The following is an 18,484-nucleotide window of genomic DNA, read 5'->3' as shown; positions in this document are numbered from 1 at the left end:
CCTTCTTTTTCATTCAGGGAGGAATATGGGACTAAGGTCAGTTGTCTGACAGGGCAAATAAACCTGTCTACCCTGTGGTCCACATGGTCGCCTGGGCATGCAGCGGTTCTGTGCGGATCTCAGGTCCCGGTCTCTCTCCAGCATCAGGCCACAGATGAAGGAGTGAGGACCGGCAGCAGGAAGCAAAGACGGCAGCAGGAAGCAAGGACCGGCAGCAGGAAGCAAGGACCGGCAGCAGGAAGCAAGGACCGGCAGCAGGAAGCAAGGACCGGCAGAAGGAAGCAAGGACCGGCAGCAGGAAGCAAGGACCGGCAGCAGGAAGCAAGGACCGGCAGCAGGAAGCAAGGACCGGCAGCAGGAAGCAAGACAAGAACGCAGACCCGGAAGGCTAGACACCACTTTTGCTGCCTCGTTCACTGCTACAGTTCGCAAAGATTCACCACAGATGCCACAACACGTACCACAAACTCAAGTGCTTGCTGTCCGTGTTTTTACAATCCTCACAGGGCCCGTTGCTCATCAAACAGTGCAGCCCTATAGATGTCCTGATCTAGGCATGTCCTGCAGCCCTATAGACGTCCTGATCCAAGCATGTCCTGCAGCCCTATAGATGTCCTGATCTAGGCATGTCCTGCAGCCCTACAGATATCCTGATGCAGGCATGTCCTGCAGCCCTATAGATGTCCTGATCCAGGCATGTCCTGCAGCCCTATAGATGTCCTGGTCTAGGCATGCCTTGCAGCCCTATAGATGTCCTGATCTAGGCATGTCCTGCAGCCCTATAGACGTCCTGATCCAAGCATGTCCTGCAGCCCTATATATGTCCTGATCCAGGCATGTCCTGCAGCCCTATAGATATCCTGATCCAGGCATGTCCTGCAGCCCTATAGATGTCCTGATCCAGGCATGTCCTGCAGCCCTATAAATGTCCTGATCCAGGCATGTCCTGCGGCCCGATATATGTCCTGATCCAGGCATGTCCTGCAGCCCTATAAATGTCCTGATCCAGGCATGTCCTGCAGCCCTATAGATGTCCTGATCCTGGCATGTCCTGCAGCCCTATAGATGTCCTGATCCAAGCATGTCCTGCAGCCCTATAGATGTCCTGATCCTGGCATGTCCTGCAGCCCTATAGATGTCCTGATCCAAGCATGTCCTGCAGCCCTATAGATGTCCTGATCCTGGCATGTCCTGCAGCCCTATAGATGTCTTGATCCAGGCATGTTCTGCAGCCCCATAGATGTCCTGATCTAGGCATGTCCTGCTGCCCTATAGATGTCCTGATCTAGGCATATCCTGCAGCCCTATAGATGTCCTGATCCAGGCATGTCCTGCAGCCCTATAGATGTCCTGATCCAGGTATGTAATGCAGCCCTATAGATGTCCTGATCCAGGTATGTCCTTGGCCAGTCTGGTGTCCTTGCCCTGACCGCACGATCATGCCGTTGGTCACTCTCATTGGTCATTACAGGGAGTAAATGTCATAAAAAAGATAAATAAGTGATGGGGGAGCCTCAATAACATCGGGAGTGGGGTAAAGGTGGGGCTTAGATACAGACACCTGGGCAGGGCCACTCGGTCTTTCTAAACGACGATCAACCACCCTGACCGCGATTTGTTTGAATGCGTTTGATTTTCTCATTTCAGTCACGTGTCAGTGATTGTCAAGCAATTTGAATCCAAGAAAACGCATTTTGGAGCAGGAATCTAGAACATGTAAAACATATCCTGCAATAACTTTCTGACTCATTTGTATGTTTCCATGTAGAATGTTGATGTCAATTTGAGCTCGTTATCCTTGTACTTCCTCATATGATGAAATTTATTATAAAATTGCACAAAAACAACCTGCACACAAGCGTCCGTGTTGCTGAAGCAGTTTATTGGCAAGGGTTGCATTGGGTGGTTTGCCATTGCTTTGCTGCCGTTTTTCATGTATTTGTTTGTTATGTAGTATTTGTTTATCATGTAGTATTTGTTTGTCATATAGTATTTGTTTATCATGTCGTATTTGTTTTTCATGTAGTATTTGTTTATCATGTAGTATTTGTTTGTCATGTAGTATTTGTTTTTCATGTAGTATTTGTTTATCATGTAGTATTTGTTTATCATGTCGTATTTGTTTTTCATGTAGTATTTGTTTTTCATGTAGTATTTGTTTTTCATGTAGTATTTGTTTATCATGTAGTATTTGTTTTTCATGTAGTATTTGTTTTTCATGTAGTATTTGTTTTTCATGTAGTATTTGTTTTTCATGTAGTATTTGTTTTTCATGTAGTATTTGTTTTTCATGTAGTATTTGTTTTTCATGTAGTATTTGTTTATCATGTAGTATTTGTTTGTCATGTAGTATTTGTTTATCATGTAGTATTTGTTTATCATGTCGTATTTGTTTTTCATGTAGTATTTGTTTTTCATGTAGTATTTGTTTTTCATGTAGTATTTGTTTATCATGTAGTATTTGTTTTTCATGTAGTATTTGTTTTTCATGTAGTATTTGTTTTTCATGTAGTATTTGTTTTTCATGTAGTATTTGTTTATCATGTAGTATTTGTTTGTCATGTAGTATTTGTTTGTCATGTAGTATTTGTTTATCATGTAGTATTTGTTTTTCATGTAGTATTTGTTTATCATGTAGTATTTGTTTATCATGTAGTATTTGTTTATCATGTAGTATTTGTTTATCATGTAGTATTTGTTTGTCATGTAGTATTTGTTTATCATGTAGTATTTGTTTATCATGTAGTATTTGTTTTTCATGTAGTATTTGTTTATCATGTAGTATTTGTTTGTCATGTAGTATTTGTTTGTCATGTAGTATTTGTTTTTCATGTAGTATTTGTTTTTCATGTAGTATTTGTTTGTCATGTAGTATTTGTTTTTCATGTAGTATTTGTTTGTCATGTAGTATTTGTTTATCATGTAGTATTTGTTTTTCATGTAGTATTTGTTTTTCATGTAGTATTTGTTTATCATGTAGTATTTGTTTTTCATGTAGTATTTGTTTTTCATGTAGTATTTGTTTATCATGTAGTATTTGTTTATCATGTAGTATTTGTTTATCATGTAGTATTTGTTTATCATGTAGTATTTGTTTGTGATGTAGTATTTGTTTATCATGTAGTATTTGTTTGTCATGTAGTATTTGTTTGTCATGTAGTATTTGTTTTTCATGTAGTATTTGTTTTTCATGTAGTATTTGTTTGTCATGTAGTATTTGTTTTTCATGTAGTATTTGTTTGTCATGTAGTATTTGTTTATCATGTAGTATTTGTTTATCATGTAGTATTTGTTTTTCATGTAGTATTTGTTTTTCATGTAGTATTTGTTTGTCATGTAGTATTTGTTTTTCATGTAGTATTTGTTTATCATGTAGTATTTGTTTTTCATGTAGTATTTGTTTTTCATGTAGTATTTGTTTTTCATGTAGTATTTGTTTTTCATGTAGTATTTGTTTATCATGTAGTATTTGTTTATCATGCAGTATTTGTTTTTCATGTAGTATTTGTTTTTCATGCAGTATTTGTTTTTCATGTAGTATTTGTTTTTCATGTAGTATTTGTTTGTCATGTAGTATTTGTTTATCATGTAGTATTTGTTTATCATGTAGTATTTGTTTTTCATGTCGTATTTGTTTTTCATGTAGTATTTGTTTGTCATGTAGTATTTGTTTGTCATGTAGTATTTGTTTTTCATGTAGTATTTGTTTGTCATGTAGTATTTGTTTATCATGTAGTATTTGTTTATCATGTAGTATTTGTTTTTCATGTAGTATTTGTTTTTCAAGTAGTATTTGTTTATCATGTAGTATTTGTTGATGGCGTGCTGACTAGGAGGGGAGTGTCGTTGAAGCTGAAGGTAAAGGTGTATGCTGCATGTGTGAGAAGTGTTATGATTTATGGGAGCGAGACATGGGTAATGAACGCAGAGCAGCAACGAAGGCTGGAAAGGGTGGCAATGCGAATGGTTCGGTGGATGTGTGGAGTATCGTTTAGAGAAAGGAAGACAAATGATGAATTGCGAAAGATGATGGGAATAGAGCATGTGATGGATGCTGTGAAGAGAAACAGGTTGAGATGGTTTGGTCATGTGTTGAGGAAGGATGAAAGTGACTGGTTGAGAAGAGTGATGGAAATGAATGTAGAAGGAAGTAGAGGACGGGGAAGACCGAGAAAGACTTGGCTGAAGATGGTGGAAGAAGAAATGCGGGCAAGGGGGTTAACAAGGAGAGATGCAGAAAATCGGGCAAAATGGAGAAGATCGTCATGGGGACCGCAAGGCTAGCCCCTGCGCTTGTAGGGAAATTGGCCTTAAAATGCATGTTGTTTTGTTGTATGTAGTATTTGTTTATCATGTAGTATTCGTTTATCATGTAGTATTTGTTTATCATGTAGTATTTGTTTATCATGTCGTATTTGTTTTTCATGTAATATTTGTTTATCATGCAGTATTTGTTTGTCATGTAGTATTTGTTTTTCATGTAGTATTTGTTTATCAAGTAGTATTTGTTTATCATGTAGTATTTGTTTATCATGTCGTATTTGTTTTTCATGTAGTATTTGTTTGTCATGCAGTATTTGTTTTTCATGCAGTATTTGTTTATCATGCAGTATTTGTTTATCATGTAGTATTTGTTTTTCATGTAGTATTTGTTTTTCATGTCGTATTTGTTTTTCATGTAGTATTTGTTTTTCATGTAGTATTTGTTTTTCATGTAGTATTTGTTTATCATGTAGTATTTGTTTTTCATGTAGTATTTGTTTTTCATGTCGTATTTGTTTTTCATGTCGTATTTGTTTATCATGTAGTATTTGTTTTTCATGTAGTATTTGTTTTTCATGTCGTATTTGTTTTTCATGTCGTATTTGTTTTTCATGTAGTATTTGTTTATCATGTAGTATTTGTTTTTCATGTAGTATTTGTTTATCATGTAGTATTTGTTTATCATGTAGTATTTGTTTTTCATGTAGTATTTGTTTATCATGTAGTATTTGTTTATCATGTAGTATTTGTTTTTCATGTAGTATTTGTTTTTCATGTAGTATTTGTTTTTCATGTCGTATTTGTTTTTCATGTAGTATTTGTTTATCATGTAGTATTTGTTTTTCATGTAGTATTTGTTTGTCATGTCGTATTTGTTTTTCATGTAGTATTTGTTTATCATGTAGTATTTGTTTTTCATGTAGTATTTGTTTATCATGTAGTATTTGTTTTTCATGTAGTATTTGTTTGTCATGTAGTATTTGTTTTTCATGAAGTATTTGTTTATCATGTAGAATTTGTTTTTCATGTAGTATTTGTTTGTCATGTAGTATTTGTTTTTCATGTAGTATTTGTTTATCATGCAGTATTTGTTTATCATGTAGTATGTTTTTCATGTAGTATGTTTTTCATGTAATATTTGTTTTTCATGTAGTATTTCTTTATCATGTGGTATTTGTTTGTAGTAGTACCCGGTGTGTACCCCAGTTTAGAATAGGTACACCGTATCCCTGCCTGCCGTAAGAGGCGACTAAAAGGGTTGGCGTCAGGAAGGGCATCCGGCCATAAAAACATTGCCTCAAAAAGAGAACCATGACAATTACAACTACACATGGGCAGGGTACAGCCCGAAGTACCCCGTGGGGGACCCCACTCCCTCTCGTCAAAACTCATGGTGGGGAACCCGATCGAAGCAAGCGTGGAAATCACTCCATTTATGACGATGAAACGTCTGATGCCCGACATGGAGATCGGTTTCTGAGGTTTGGGACATGGAATATAGGGACAATGACAGAGATCAGGAGAAGTGGTGGAAGTATTGGTCAGAAGAAGAGTGGACATATGGTTGTGTGCAGGAGACGAGATGGAAGGGAAGTGCTGTGAAAATGGTGAAGGGTAGGCAGGGACAGAAATGCAAGTTTGTGTGGCAAGGGTGCCCAGAAGGCGTGAATGGTGTTGGTGTCCTGTTTTCTGAGGAGTTTGTAGACAGTGTGGTGAGTGTGACTAGAGTGAGTGAAAGGTTGATGATGGTGAAAATGATGATTGGAAAGCTCTTGGTGAACGTCATCTCGGGATATGCTCCGCAGGTTGGTCGGAGCGATGAAGAGAAGGACAAGTTCTGGTGTGCGATAGAGAAGCTCATGGAAAACGTGAAAGATGAGGAAGTTGTTGTGGTAGGAGGAGAAATAAATGGACATGTGTGAAGGAGTATGGACGGTTTTGAAGGAGTTCATGGGGGTTACGGATATGGTGTGAGAAATGGAGAAGGTGAAAGGATTTTGGAGTTTGCTGATGGAGCTAATTTGTTGAATTGTAATACTCAGTTCCAGAAAGAGGATAATAAGCTTGTTGCATACACGTCAGGTGGGTCGACGACAACCGTTGACTACCTGCTGGTGCGTAGGCGAGATAGGGGGCACCTCCGGGACACAAAGGTGATCCCGGGGAAGGAGGCTGTTTCACAGCACCACTTGGTTGTCTGCGACATAAGGGTGAAAGGTGCGAGGAGAGCTCGGCGGGTGAAGTACCAACCGAGAATGAAGGTGTGGAGGTTAAAAGAGGTGACTGTGAGGGAGGCATTAAAAGAGAGGCTGAGTATGGTAGAGGATGATGTGGTTGAGCTTGAAAGTGGTTGGATGTCAATGAAAGATAGTCTGTTGGGAGCCGTTGGTGAGGTTTGTGGATGGACAAAAGGACCACCGAGGCACTCGGAAACATGGCGGTGGGATGATGAAGTTGAAAAGAAGATTGACGAGAAGAGGAAGAAGTTCAAGGAGTGGCAGAAGGAGAAGGGTATGGGGGCAGAAAAGGCAGAGCATGAAAGTTATAAGGAAGCCAAGAAGGCTGCAAAGAAAGAGGTAGCAAAGGCGCAGGAGGCATGTACGAAAATGTTCGGAGAACGCTTGGATTTGGAAGAGGGTCAGAGAGCGGTATTCAGGATTGAAAAGCAGATAGCGAAAGAGAGGTGTGATGTGATGGGGGTGAGTTGCTTGAAGGATGAAGTGGGACAAATCGTTGTGGACCCAGATGGAATTAAAGGAAGATGGAAGAGATATATGGAAATACTGTTGAATGCAGAGGATGAATGGGATGGCAACATAGAGAGTAACCCAGTTTTAGGACCGGCAGAGAAGATAACCGAGAAGGAAGTTGAGGAAGTGATAAAAGCAAAAGAAACCCCCCAAAAAACCACCTTTAGAGGCCATTTTCCCTGCAAAGCAGGGGTTGGCCTTTTTCGGGCACCGTGGTTGTTGTTGTTTTTGTTGGTCCCCTTTTTGAAGCAATGTTTTACGGCCGGATGCCCTTCCTGCCGCCAACCCTGTTTGTCGCCTTTTACGACAAACAGGGAATTACCAGTGAACTGGTACTCAATTAGCCGACCTCGGAAGGATGACAGGCTGAGTCAACCCTAGTGGCATTAATTCAGCGATCAACTGGAATTCGAACCCAGGATCCTCGGATCCTAAGCTGGCACCCTAGCCGCTAGCCCAACACCAGGCTACTAAGTGATAAAAGCAATGAAGAATAGAAAAGCAGGAGGGCCGACGGGAGTTGTGGGAGATATGTTGAAGGCAGCGGGAAATTGGGGTGTGAAGAGAATGACAGAGATCTGCAATCTGGTGGGCAAAGAAGGCCGCATTCCAGTGGATTTGGAACTGAGTACCCTCGTCCCTTTATACAAGGGGAAAGATGACCCTCTGGACTGTGGCTCGTATCGAGCGATAAAGTTATTGGAGGATGGAATGAAGGTATTGGAAAGGGTGTTGGAGAGGAGGATAAGGAAGAAAGTGAAGACTGACGAAATGCAGTTTGGATTTATGCCAGGAAGAGGAACGACAGATGCGCTTTTTATTGTGAGGCAGTTGCAGGAGAAGTACATGGAGAAGAGGAAGAAGTTGTTTCTTGGGTTTGTTGATCAGGAGAAAGCATTCAATAGGGTTCCACGTGAAGTCGTGACATGGGCATTGAGGAAGTTAGGAGTGGAGGAATGATTGATCAGAGTCGTGATGGCAATGTACGAGAGAGCGCGCACAGCTATAAGGACGAAGGACGGGAACAGTGGTGAGTTTGAGGTGAAGGTGGGAGTGCATCAGGGGTCGGTACTAAGTCCACTACTATTTGTAGCTGCGATGGAGGTGCTGGCTCGGAACGTAAAGGAGGGTTTACCGTGGGAGTTGTTGTATGCAGATGATCTGGTGTTGATTGCAGAAAGTATGGATGGACTGAAAGAGAAGATGAACAAGTGGAAGGAATGTATTGAGACAAATGGTCTGAAGGTGAATATCGGAAAAACGAAGGTGATGGCAAGTGGTAAAGCATGTGGTGAGGTGGAAAGAACTGGGAAGTGGCCGTGTGCTGTGTGCAGGAAGGGTGTCGGAGTGAATTCCATTCAATGTACAATGTGCGCTGAGTGGGTTCATCAAAAATGTAGTGGTTTGAGAGGGTCATTAACCAGTGTGGCAGCTACATTCAAATGTAAGGTGTGCACAGAGGGAGCTGCAGATGGAGGAAATGTTGAGTTGGATCTTGGAGACGGCGTGAAGCTGGAAGGTGTGAAAACATTTTGTTACCTTGGAGACATGCTGAATGGAGAAGGTGGATCAGACTCGGCAACGGTTGCTCGAGTGAGATGTGCATGGAAGAAGTTTCGGGAACTGAGTGGCGTGCTGATGATGAGGGGAGTGTCGTTGAAGCTGAAGGGAAAGGTGTATGCTGCATGTGTGAGAAGTGTTATGATTTATGGGAGCGAGACATGGGTCATGAATGTAGAGCAGCAACGAAGGCTGGAAAGGGTGGAAATGCGAATGGTTCGGTGGATGTGTGGAGTATCGTTGAGAGAGAGGAAGACAAATGATGAATTGCGAAAGATGATGGGAATAGAGCCTGTGATGGATGCTGTGAAGAGGAACAGGTTGAGATGGTTTGGTCATGTGTTGAGGAAGGATGAAAGTGACTGGTTGAGAAGTGTGATGGAAATGAATGTAGAAGGAAGTAGAGGACGGGGAAGACCGAGATAAGAAAGACTTGGCTGAAGATGGTCGAAGAAGAAATGTTGGCAAGGGGGTTAACAAGCGGAGATGCAGAAAATAGGGCAAAATGGAGAAGATTGTCATGGGGACCGCAAGGCTAACTATTAGGCTAACCCCCGCTCTAGTAGGGAAAATGGCCTTTAAAATGCATGTTGTTGTTTTTTGTTTACACTCGTTAGACCTTGTGAGACGCGACCTTGAACTGATTAGATTTGTGAATGAACTCGGACGTTACCGCTACCGTTACCGTTACTGTGCTCGGATAAAGGACTCGTCGTTCATTGAACCAACGCACGACATCTTTCACAAATGTGCATAGACCCTCGCCCAGCTGTGCTTTGCCGCTCATTTTGACATGTTTTCTGAATTTCACTTTTCACACATTTTAATGAATTGGTTAACATGACGTATGATTGGTCCATATATCTCTGTGCAGGTACGTGGGCCCGTGCTGCTGCTACTTTCCGCACGTACGGCACGAGAGGCCACTGCGCTTGCCCGGCGGGGCTGCCCCATCTCCGTGTGGGGCGACGACCATGGATTGCTGCTCGAGGTGGCACGGGGGTACGACCGGCTGATTCGGCTTCTGTTCACTTATTTCCAAAAACAAGAGAGATTGCCTCACATTGTCTAGTTATTTGAGGTTCCATGGTGCTTAACAGGTAACCTTTACAGCTTGAGGTTCCATGGTGCCTAACAGGTAACCTTTACAGCTTGAGGTTTCATGGTGCCTAACAGGTAACCTTTACAGCTTGAGGTTCCATGGTGCCTAACAGGTAACCTTTACAGCTTGAGGTTTCATGGTGCCTAACAGGTAACCTTTACAGCTTGAGGTTTCATGGTGCCTAACTGGTAACCTTTACAGCTTGAGGTTTCATGGTGCCTAACAGGTAACCTTTACAGCTTGAGGTTTCATGGTGCCTAACTGGTAACCTTTACAGCTTGAGGTTCCATGGTGCCTAACAGGTAACCTTTACAGCTTGAGGTTCCATGTTGCTTAACAGGTAACCTTTACAGCTTGAGGTTCCATGGTGCCTAACAGGTAACCTTTACTGCTTGAGGTTCCATGGTGCCTAACAGGTAACCTTTACAGCTTGAGGTTTCATGGTGCCTAACAGGTAACCTTTACAGGTTGAGGTTCCATGGTGCCTAACAGGTAACCTTTACTGCTTGAGGTTTCATGGTGCCTAACAGCTAACCTTTACAGCTTGAGGTTCCACGGTGCCTAACAGGTAACCTTTACAGCTTGAGGTTCCACGGTGCCCAACAGCTAACCTTTACAGGTTGAGGTTTCATGGTGCCTAACAGCTAACCTTTACAGCTTGAGGTTCCACGGTGCCCAACAGCTAACCTTTACAGCTTGAGGTTCCACGGTGCCAAACAGCTAACCTTTACAGCTTGAGGTTCCATGGTGCCTAACAGGTAACCTTTACAGCTTGAGCTTCCATGGTGCCCAACAGGTAACCTTTACTGCTTGAGGTTCCATGGTGCCTAACAGGTAACCTTTACAGCTTGAGCTTCCATGGTGCCTAACAGGTAACCTTGACTGCTTGAGGTTCCATGGTGCCTAACAGGTAACCTTTACTGCTTGAGCTTCCATGGTGCCTAACAGGTAACCTTTACTGCTTGAGGTTCCATGGTGCCTAACAGGTAACCTTTACTGCTTGAGGTTCCACGGTGCCTAACGGGTAACCTTTACAGCTTGAGGTTACATGGTGCCTAACTGGTAACCTTTACTGCTTGAGGTTTCATGGTGCCTAACGGGTAACCTTTACAGCTTGAGGTTTCATGGTGCCTAACGGGTAACCTTTACAGCTTGAGGTTCCATGGTGCCTAACAGGTAACCTTTACAGCTTGAGATTCCAGGGTGCCTAACGGGTAACCTTTACAGCTTGAGGTTCCACGGTGCCTAACGGGTAACCTTTACAGCTTGAGGTTCCACGGTGCCTAACGGGTAACCTTTACAGCTTGAGGTTTCATGGTGCCTAACGGGTAACCTTTACTGCTTGAGCTTCCATGGTGCCTAACAGGTAACCTTTACTGCTTGAGGTTCCATGGTGCCTAACAGGTAACCTTTACTGCTTGAGGTTCCACGGTGCCTAACGGGTAACCTTTACAGCTTGAGGTTACATGGTGCCTAACTGGTAACCTTTACTGCTTGAGGTTTCATGGTGCCTAACGGGTAACCTTTACAGCTTGAGGTTTCATGGTGCCTAACGGGTAACCTTTACAGCTTGAGGTTCCATGGTGCCTAACAGGTAACCTTTACAGCTTGAGATTCCAGGGTGCCTAACGGGTAACCTTTACAGCTTGAGGTTCCACGGTGCCTAACGGGTAACCTTTACAGCTTGAGGTTCCACGGTGGGCCTGCGGAGCTGAGGTTCTGAGATTGGATGCATGTTTGGTATTGTTTGTAATTTCCATTTCAGGTTGAGAGCAAACACTGTGTGGATTAACGGGTTTGATTGGCAGAACATCAGTGATGAAGAGCTGGTGAGTTTTTGTTTTTTTTGTTCACCTGGAACGCAGTTCCGGGGAGTTTATGCGATGGCGCGTCATTGTCCGTCCGTCCGTCCCTAAACACTTGAAAGTTCTTCAGCATCAGCGAAACCGCTGATGGAATTGTGACCATTTTTGGCACAAATGATATTCGTTGTGTTGTGACTAAAGTGTGGTCATGGCATGAAAAAAATCGGGGTCGAAGGGGGTTTACCGGGGGTCAAAGTGGATTCGGGTTTGACCCCCAAAGTAGATATTTGCTTTTTCCTCTGAAACTCCACACACTATTTTGATGAAACGTCACCACAACCTTAATCACCCATGATGTACCGAAGTTTGTTCAAGGCATTAGAAAAATTGTGGTCTGAGCAGGTATACAGGGGTTGGGGGAAGAGGTGGGGGGTGTGGGGTTGGGGTTGCCCCCCAAAATAGGTATTTTTTTTGTTTGTTTAAAGTCTTATGATTATGTTAGTATGATTGTACCTGCTGTTCTGTCTTCTAGAAACCATTGAAATTGGTTTAAATTACCTTCAGTCATTGCGGTATACAGGTTATTCTACCAGGTGAGTGCCAGGTGTATTGCCCCTATTTTAAATTTAGCCTTGATTTCATTGTTCACCATTTCAGAGATTATAAACCACCTTGTTGTCTGCTGTGTTGTTTAACATTATGTTTGGATTGTGTATCAATAAAATATATTGTTTATCGTATTTTTTATAGTTTATAGAGTGTTCATTTATCCTTTTGAAGAAAACATTTCATAAGAACACGAGGGTTTCCTCCCGCGTCACTTCACTGACGAATTTAATCAAAAGACGACGTCGTGTTTTACTTCACAAACATTCTGCTCTATTCTCTCTATCATTTGCCCACATCTTCCATCTGCCTGGAAGTCGGCTCACATCAACTTCGTCAATCATCCTTGTGGCCACTCTGTATGTGGTGCGAGCAAAAATCACATCCGCTTCACTGCAAAGTTCCGCGTCAGATGGTTTGGTTTGAATCTCGGCTTGGAATGAGCGAAATGCAATATTGAGGTTATTGTCACTCACATTTCAATATCACCATTATGAGTGTTATCAAATTGTTTAAACTTTCTTTATACAAGATAATACTGGATACCACCAGGTGGCGCTATACGATAGACATTTTCATTCAGAGAATTGGGGTCTTCCTCCCCCGCCCCCACCCTGAACCCCCTCCACCAGATATACTACCTGGACAGAAACCATACTTGGGGTACCCTTAGGGAACATACAAAATCTGGTTGTATTTGGTCCAGTAGTTTTGTAGTTTTTGAAGCACAAACAAATCAACAATTACACTTTTCTAGTGCATGTACTGTGTGTGTGTGTATATATATATATATATGTGAGCCTGGCCTGATAAATTGTGGGGAAAGGAAGATTTAAAAAATAAAAAGAATGCGTTGATAAACCAAAGAAAATGGTATTTCGGTATCGTACCCTTTGCTCGTCAAACCTCCAGTGGTATTGATTGGTAATATATCCATTTGTTTTACACCTGGTGTAATTACTTTGTGTTGCTCCCTCATAATGTGGCGCTTGTGGCAGGTACAGTTCAAGGAGGTTGTGATTGGGATGATTTGTCGGATAGTTAATGCAAAATTTCAAATTGAAATGTGAATCGGAGTCTTCATATCCACAATATTTTGAGGGATCGTTACAGATTGGACGGCAGGCTTAACGTCTCCTCCATATGAATGAGACCATTTCATTTCCTTCTTCCCCCTCCTGCCAAGGTTTGCTCTGCTTTTCTCCGTCCAGCCTCACAGCCACAACCCTCTGTAGGGTCTAGCTCGGATGTTCTACCAACACTTGACCAGCCTCCTAAACGCTTACCATCCGCATCGGGACAACCAGACAGGTGGATCGACAATGTAGAGATGTAACGCTGATTGAGCTTGAAATAAGTCATTGTATCAGGAGATTTGAGGGTTTGTTCATATTATTCCCTCCCCCCCCCCCTCCTCCCCCCCTCCTCCCCCCGATTGCCTAGGCAATTCGATCTGTTCTGGGGTGGAGCATGGCGTAAGCCCGAAGGGGGTGGCTGGCGGCCCCTCTTAAAATCCGGTGGACCGTTGGTGGCACAAGGTGGTCGTAAGGATATTCGGAATGCTGTGGAGGCTGCGGTGAAGGCGTTTTCAGGGTAAGTAGAGTGGATTGGTGCACAGAACACTTGTAGGTATTGTTTGCACTCGAGATGTAAACACTTCTTCCCATGAAGCACTCGTGTTTATTACCCCCACTCCGCCAATGCCTACACGTTAACTTTAACCCTGAATTGTCTGTGCACTCAGCTGGGCGGCGGCATACCCTTCTGTCCGTGTCCGTGTGTTGGACCGGTTGGCCCAATCGTTGGCCTCCAATTCGGTGAGCCTGTCGGCTGCGTTGGCCGAGCACAAAGACCCACAACTGGGGGCCACGGTGCTGCAGGAGGCCAGAAGGGATATGGAGGAGGCCGAGGCCTTTGTGCGTAATTGGGCCTCCATCATAAAAACTCTGCACGGACGATCACGGGTATGAAACGCACCGATGTGTTACGTTTCCCCTTTTGGGTCTTGGTACATGATCATGCCATTTGGCGACCTTCCCTGGTCCATTCCTTCTTTTCTCTCTCTGGCTGAGGTTGAAGAGGTGCTAAATTGCATCTCCTCACCTGTCGCAATCGCACCTCATGATACCATACTTTTCTCGAAGATTCTTCACCTCCCCTTGTGTTCTTCTTTGCTCTCGTATTCACCATTTAGCTTGTGTTGATTATTTCTTTGTAATTGTATGATTTTCTTTTAATTTGTGTTGTTTCTCCCACCTGCATTGTTGTTGATTTGCGCGTAGTGTGGTGGTCAGTTTCCTTCTTTCGAACATTACACCTTTGAAAGTGTTAATAATAATTTTCAATAATGTTCCCGGCGCTTCGGTGATGATTGGCTACGCTGATGATGCAGTCACGTGATTCCACAGCTGATGTTTTAATGTTTTCATTTGGTCACGGGGATTTTGGGCAGGACCGTCGTCCCACTTTCCACTCCAGAGGACCTTTCACCAGACCAGGTGGGGCAGACAGATTACGTCCTCCCTGAGCATCACCGATGAGCCATCGGGGTTCTGGTGACGATCCCTTTATGCTTCCTCCGTAGGTTTAAATCTCCATCAAATTTAGGCTTCAAATGCAAATCATTTATGTTGCTACCTTCATCTCAGTTTGAACCTGTAATACCAGCGATGCCAGTCAGGCATCTTCAGCACCCTCTTTGTCTCAGGTGACAGGTCAATGCCCGAAATGCGAGCTTCTCCTTGCTTCCCATGGTGGTTAGTTTTCCTCAACCAATATTCCGTTAATTTCATCCGTCGTTCTACCTGTCAACCAACGCAGATCGACACTCTTGTGACCAATTATATTATCTTCACAATAATGCGCCGTTTGTCCGTGTGTGTGTGTGTGTGTCTTTAGCATTCTGTTCCACCCATTGATTGGACAGTTCGCCTGACTCCTCAAATTATTTATTGTTTCATGAAAAATCTTACGCCTGCTATGCGAAGCCAAAGACGTCTTGGAACTGTCATATTCACAATCGCCATGCCCTCCTTATAGACAACAACAACAACAACAACAACAGGCATTTTAAGGCCATTTGCCCTGCAAGAGCGGGGGTTAGCCTTGCGGTCCCCATGACAATCTTCTCCATTAGAATCATCCTCCTAATAGGTTTTCCCATAATTATAAAACTACTGAGTTGTTTATTGTCACAGACCTTTTCCGCATATCTTGCAGGATTGTGAGTTGGACAGGCGACCATTACGGGTGGGGAGGGGGTTTGACAGCCTGGAGTCATGATGAGGTTGAAGATTTGGATTTGGGTTGGGAGGTTGAGGATTTGGATTTGAGAGGCGGAGGTTGAGGATTTGGATTTGAGAGGCGGAGGCTGAGGATTTGGATTTGAGAGGCGTATGTTGAGGATTTGGGAGGGGCAGGTTGAGGATTTGGATTTGAGAGGTTGAGGATTTTGATTTGAGAGCCTGAGGATTTGGATTTAATAGGTGGGGGTTGAGGATTTGGATTTGAGAGACGGAGGTTGAGGATTTGGATTTGAGAGGCGGAGGTTGAGGATTTGGATTTGAGAGGCTGAGGATTTGGATTTGAGAGGCGTATGTTGAGGATTTGGGAGGGGCAGGTTGAGGATTTGGATTTGAGAGGTTGAGGATTTTGATTTGAGAGGCTGAGGATTTGGATTTAATAGGTGGGGGTTGAGGATTTGGATTTGAGAGACGGAGGTTGAGGATTTGGATTTGAGAGGTTGAGGATTTTGATTTGAGAGGCTGAGGATTTGGATTTAATAGGTGGGGGTTGAGGATTTGAGAGACGGAGGTTGAGGATTTGGATTTCAGAGGCGTAGGTTGAGGATTTGGATTTGAGAGGCGCAGGTTGAGGATTCGGATTTCAGAGGCGTAGGTTGAGGATTTGGATTTGAGAGGCGGAGGTTGATGATTTGGATTTGGTAGGGGGAGGTTGAGGATTTAGATTTGGCAGGGGGAGGTTGAGGATTTGGATTTGAGAGGTTGAGGATTTTGATTTGAGAGGCTGAGGATTTGGATTTAATAGGTGGCGGTTGAGGATTTGGATTTGAGAGACGGAGGTTGAGGATTTGGATTTCAGAGGCGTAGGTTGAGGATTTGGATTTGAGAGGCGCAGGTTGAGGATTCGGATTTGAGAGGCGTAGGTTGAGGATTTGGGTTTGAGAGGCGGAGGTTGAGGATTTGGATTTAAGAGGCACAGATTGAGGATTTGGATTTGGGAGGCGGAGGTTGAGGATTTGGATTTGAGAGGCGGAGGTTGAAGATTTGGATTTGAGGCGGAGGTTGAGGATTTGGGTTTGTGAAGGGGGGGGCAGAGGAGTTCAGGACTTGAAGTCACATATTACATTACTTGGAATTTTCAGGAGTTCTTGCTAGGAATATTATGTCGTTAACTGGTTGGAAGGCCGTGGTAAAATACCATGATGGAAAAATGAAAAAAGGACACTTTTTATTCTTGCACTGATTGAAAGAGCTAAAAAAAAAAACTCATTTTTTTACAGCAAATATATCGCAGCAATCCTCGTTTCATATTGGTACGTTAGTTCATTTTACATGATAAAAGTACCGATCCTCGGTTCATATTGGTACCTTAGTTCATTTTACATGATAAAAGTACAGATCCACGGTTCATATTGGTACCTTAGTTCATTTTACACAATGAAAGTTCCGATCCTCGGTTCATATTGGAATACAAAATTTCACTAACCGGGGAGTGGGGAACCCCCCTCAGACATGCCTCAAACCCTTCTCCCCTCTCCCTCCCCCCTCCACCATCCTCATCACACCACCCCTCCCCGATCTTCTCACCCCTCGCAGACCCTTCATCCCCTCTCAGATCCTCAACACCCATTCCCAGACCGTTGTCCTTGTGATCCCAGACCCCAACACCCCATTGGCCCCCACACCGCCCAGACTCCTTCCCGCCGCCCCCACACACCCATCCGTTTCCTGCCCCCACCCCTCCCAGACCCCCACTCCCCTCTCTCGCATCCTGGGTTCCTTCAATGCACCCGCATTTTTTCCCCCCAATGTTGACCATACGCATACGGATTAATTGGAAAAATTACTGTCGGCACGGATAGCACCCTGCATCCAGAGGGGTGTTTTCTCGGGCTTGAACCGCCATTTGGATGTCAGGTGTGAAGGAGTGCCAGGACGTAACATAGCCAGCTCAGAAGTTCCCCAAATCCCAGTGGTGCCTGCCTCAGCAACTTCCTTTATACACCCCTTTGTATTACACCCCTTGCACCCCTTTGGCCCTTTAGACCCCTTTAGACATCTTTGACCCTTTACATGCCTTAGCTTAGACTCTTTACACCCCTTCACCCCTTTCGACCCTTTACATCCATTTTCTGTGCACTATTCACGTCGCCTCACAAGTTGCAATGACAAATCTAAACTGATATCCCAAAACGAAACTGAAACTACTGATCTATGGATCATCGAATGGGAAACCAGAATGAAATGCTGTGGGAAATTGCTGAAAGCAAAGCGATGGTGAATAGCGAGAGAGGGGGAAGGAAGGTGGGAGCTGAAGAAATGATGTGGAGAGGGATAGGTGCTTGAAGGTAGTCGGTTGCTTTGGAAAGAACTTTGGTGATCTTCCATCAGGCTGTAGGCCCAAAACACGCCTAAACCCGTTTCCCAGCTGAGCTTTCATCACATCACCCTCACTCCTGAGCAGCACTTCTGAGCAGTACTTCTGAGGTACAAGCATGGATTGGAAATCCTAGCTGATAGAATGGAACGAGGTTGTCGAGGTTACCAGCTGCACCCATTGCAATATCTGTTTACTCAATATTTACACTGAATTCCAGTTTCTATCAATACACACTCCAAAAAAATTGCTCATTTCAGGTAAGACATTTATGCACCCCCGTCATTGACGAGTACCTTTGCTAGTATAATATATCAATCATGGTAGTTATATAGCTCGGATAGATTCCAAATGCACTTGATGCCAAAGGCCTCCCTGAAGAATGAGGCCCATACCGTTACAAAGGTCCATGACGTGATCGTTCCAAAGCTTCGCAGTCTTAATACAAGTGTTTTGAATGCGACAGAACGCTGAGTCACGTGGTCCAACCGCCATTCCACCTGTCTAAGCACTAAATTACTTATTTCGTGTAAATAAGTAAATTCAATACTTCCTCTTTACCATTCACCAAATTGAGGCAGTATTATACTTATATATTTCCCGTATGTTTGGATTTACTTTAAGCAACCTCAACCTAATTTATCGTCTCCGATGATCATTTCCGTGTTTCAGGAGGAAACGGATGCAGTATTAACCTTTTAAATGTACTGGAAAGAATATTGTGAAACTCCAAAATCATCACATGTCTTCACAGCAAATATATCGTGACATATTTCTTA

The 18,484-nt window shown here is 43.3% G+C and overlaps 1 protein-coding gene across 5 annotated transcripts in view; it reads left to right on the top strand.

The window, feature by feature from the left end:
* Positions 1 to 18,484, top strand: part of ALDH16A1 (aldehyde dehydrogenase 16 family member A1) — an 89,811-nt gene that overhangs the window by 36,813 nt on the left and 34,514 nt on the right. For all 5 annotated transcript variants that reach the window (XR_013623395.1, XM_068117943.2, XM_068117945.2 and 2 more), the window contains 5 exons: positions 9,448 to 9,575; positions 11,441 to 11,504; positions 13,273 to 13,397; positions 13,530 to 13,679; positions 13,831 to 14,050. Coding sequence is in view for 4 of the 5 variants with exons in the window: in XM_068117943.2 (XP_067974044.2) it covers positions 9,448 to 9,575; positions 11,441 to 11,504; positions 13,273 to 13,397; positions 13,530 to 13,679; positions 13,831 to 14,050 (687 nt within the window). In the remaining variant the exon portion in view is untranslated. The remainder of the gene's footprint in view (positions 1 to 9,447; positions 9,576 to 11,440; positions 11,505 to 13,272; positions 13,398 to 13,529; positions 13,680 to 13,830; positions 14,051 to 18,484) is intronic.

This window comes from Myxine glutinosa, chromosome 5, assembly GCF_964187855.1.
Source record: "Myxine glutinosa chromosome 5, kmMyxGlut1.1, whole genome shotgun sequence".
Taxonomy (NCBI): Eukaryota; Metazoa; Chordata; class Myxini; order Myxiniformes; family Myxinidae; genus Myxine; species Myxine glutinosa.
The sequence above is the reverse complement of the archived record's forward strand: the minus strand, read 5'-3'. Positions and strand labels throughout refer to the sequence as shown.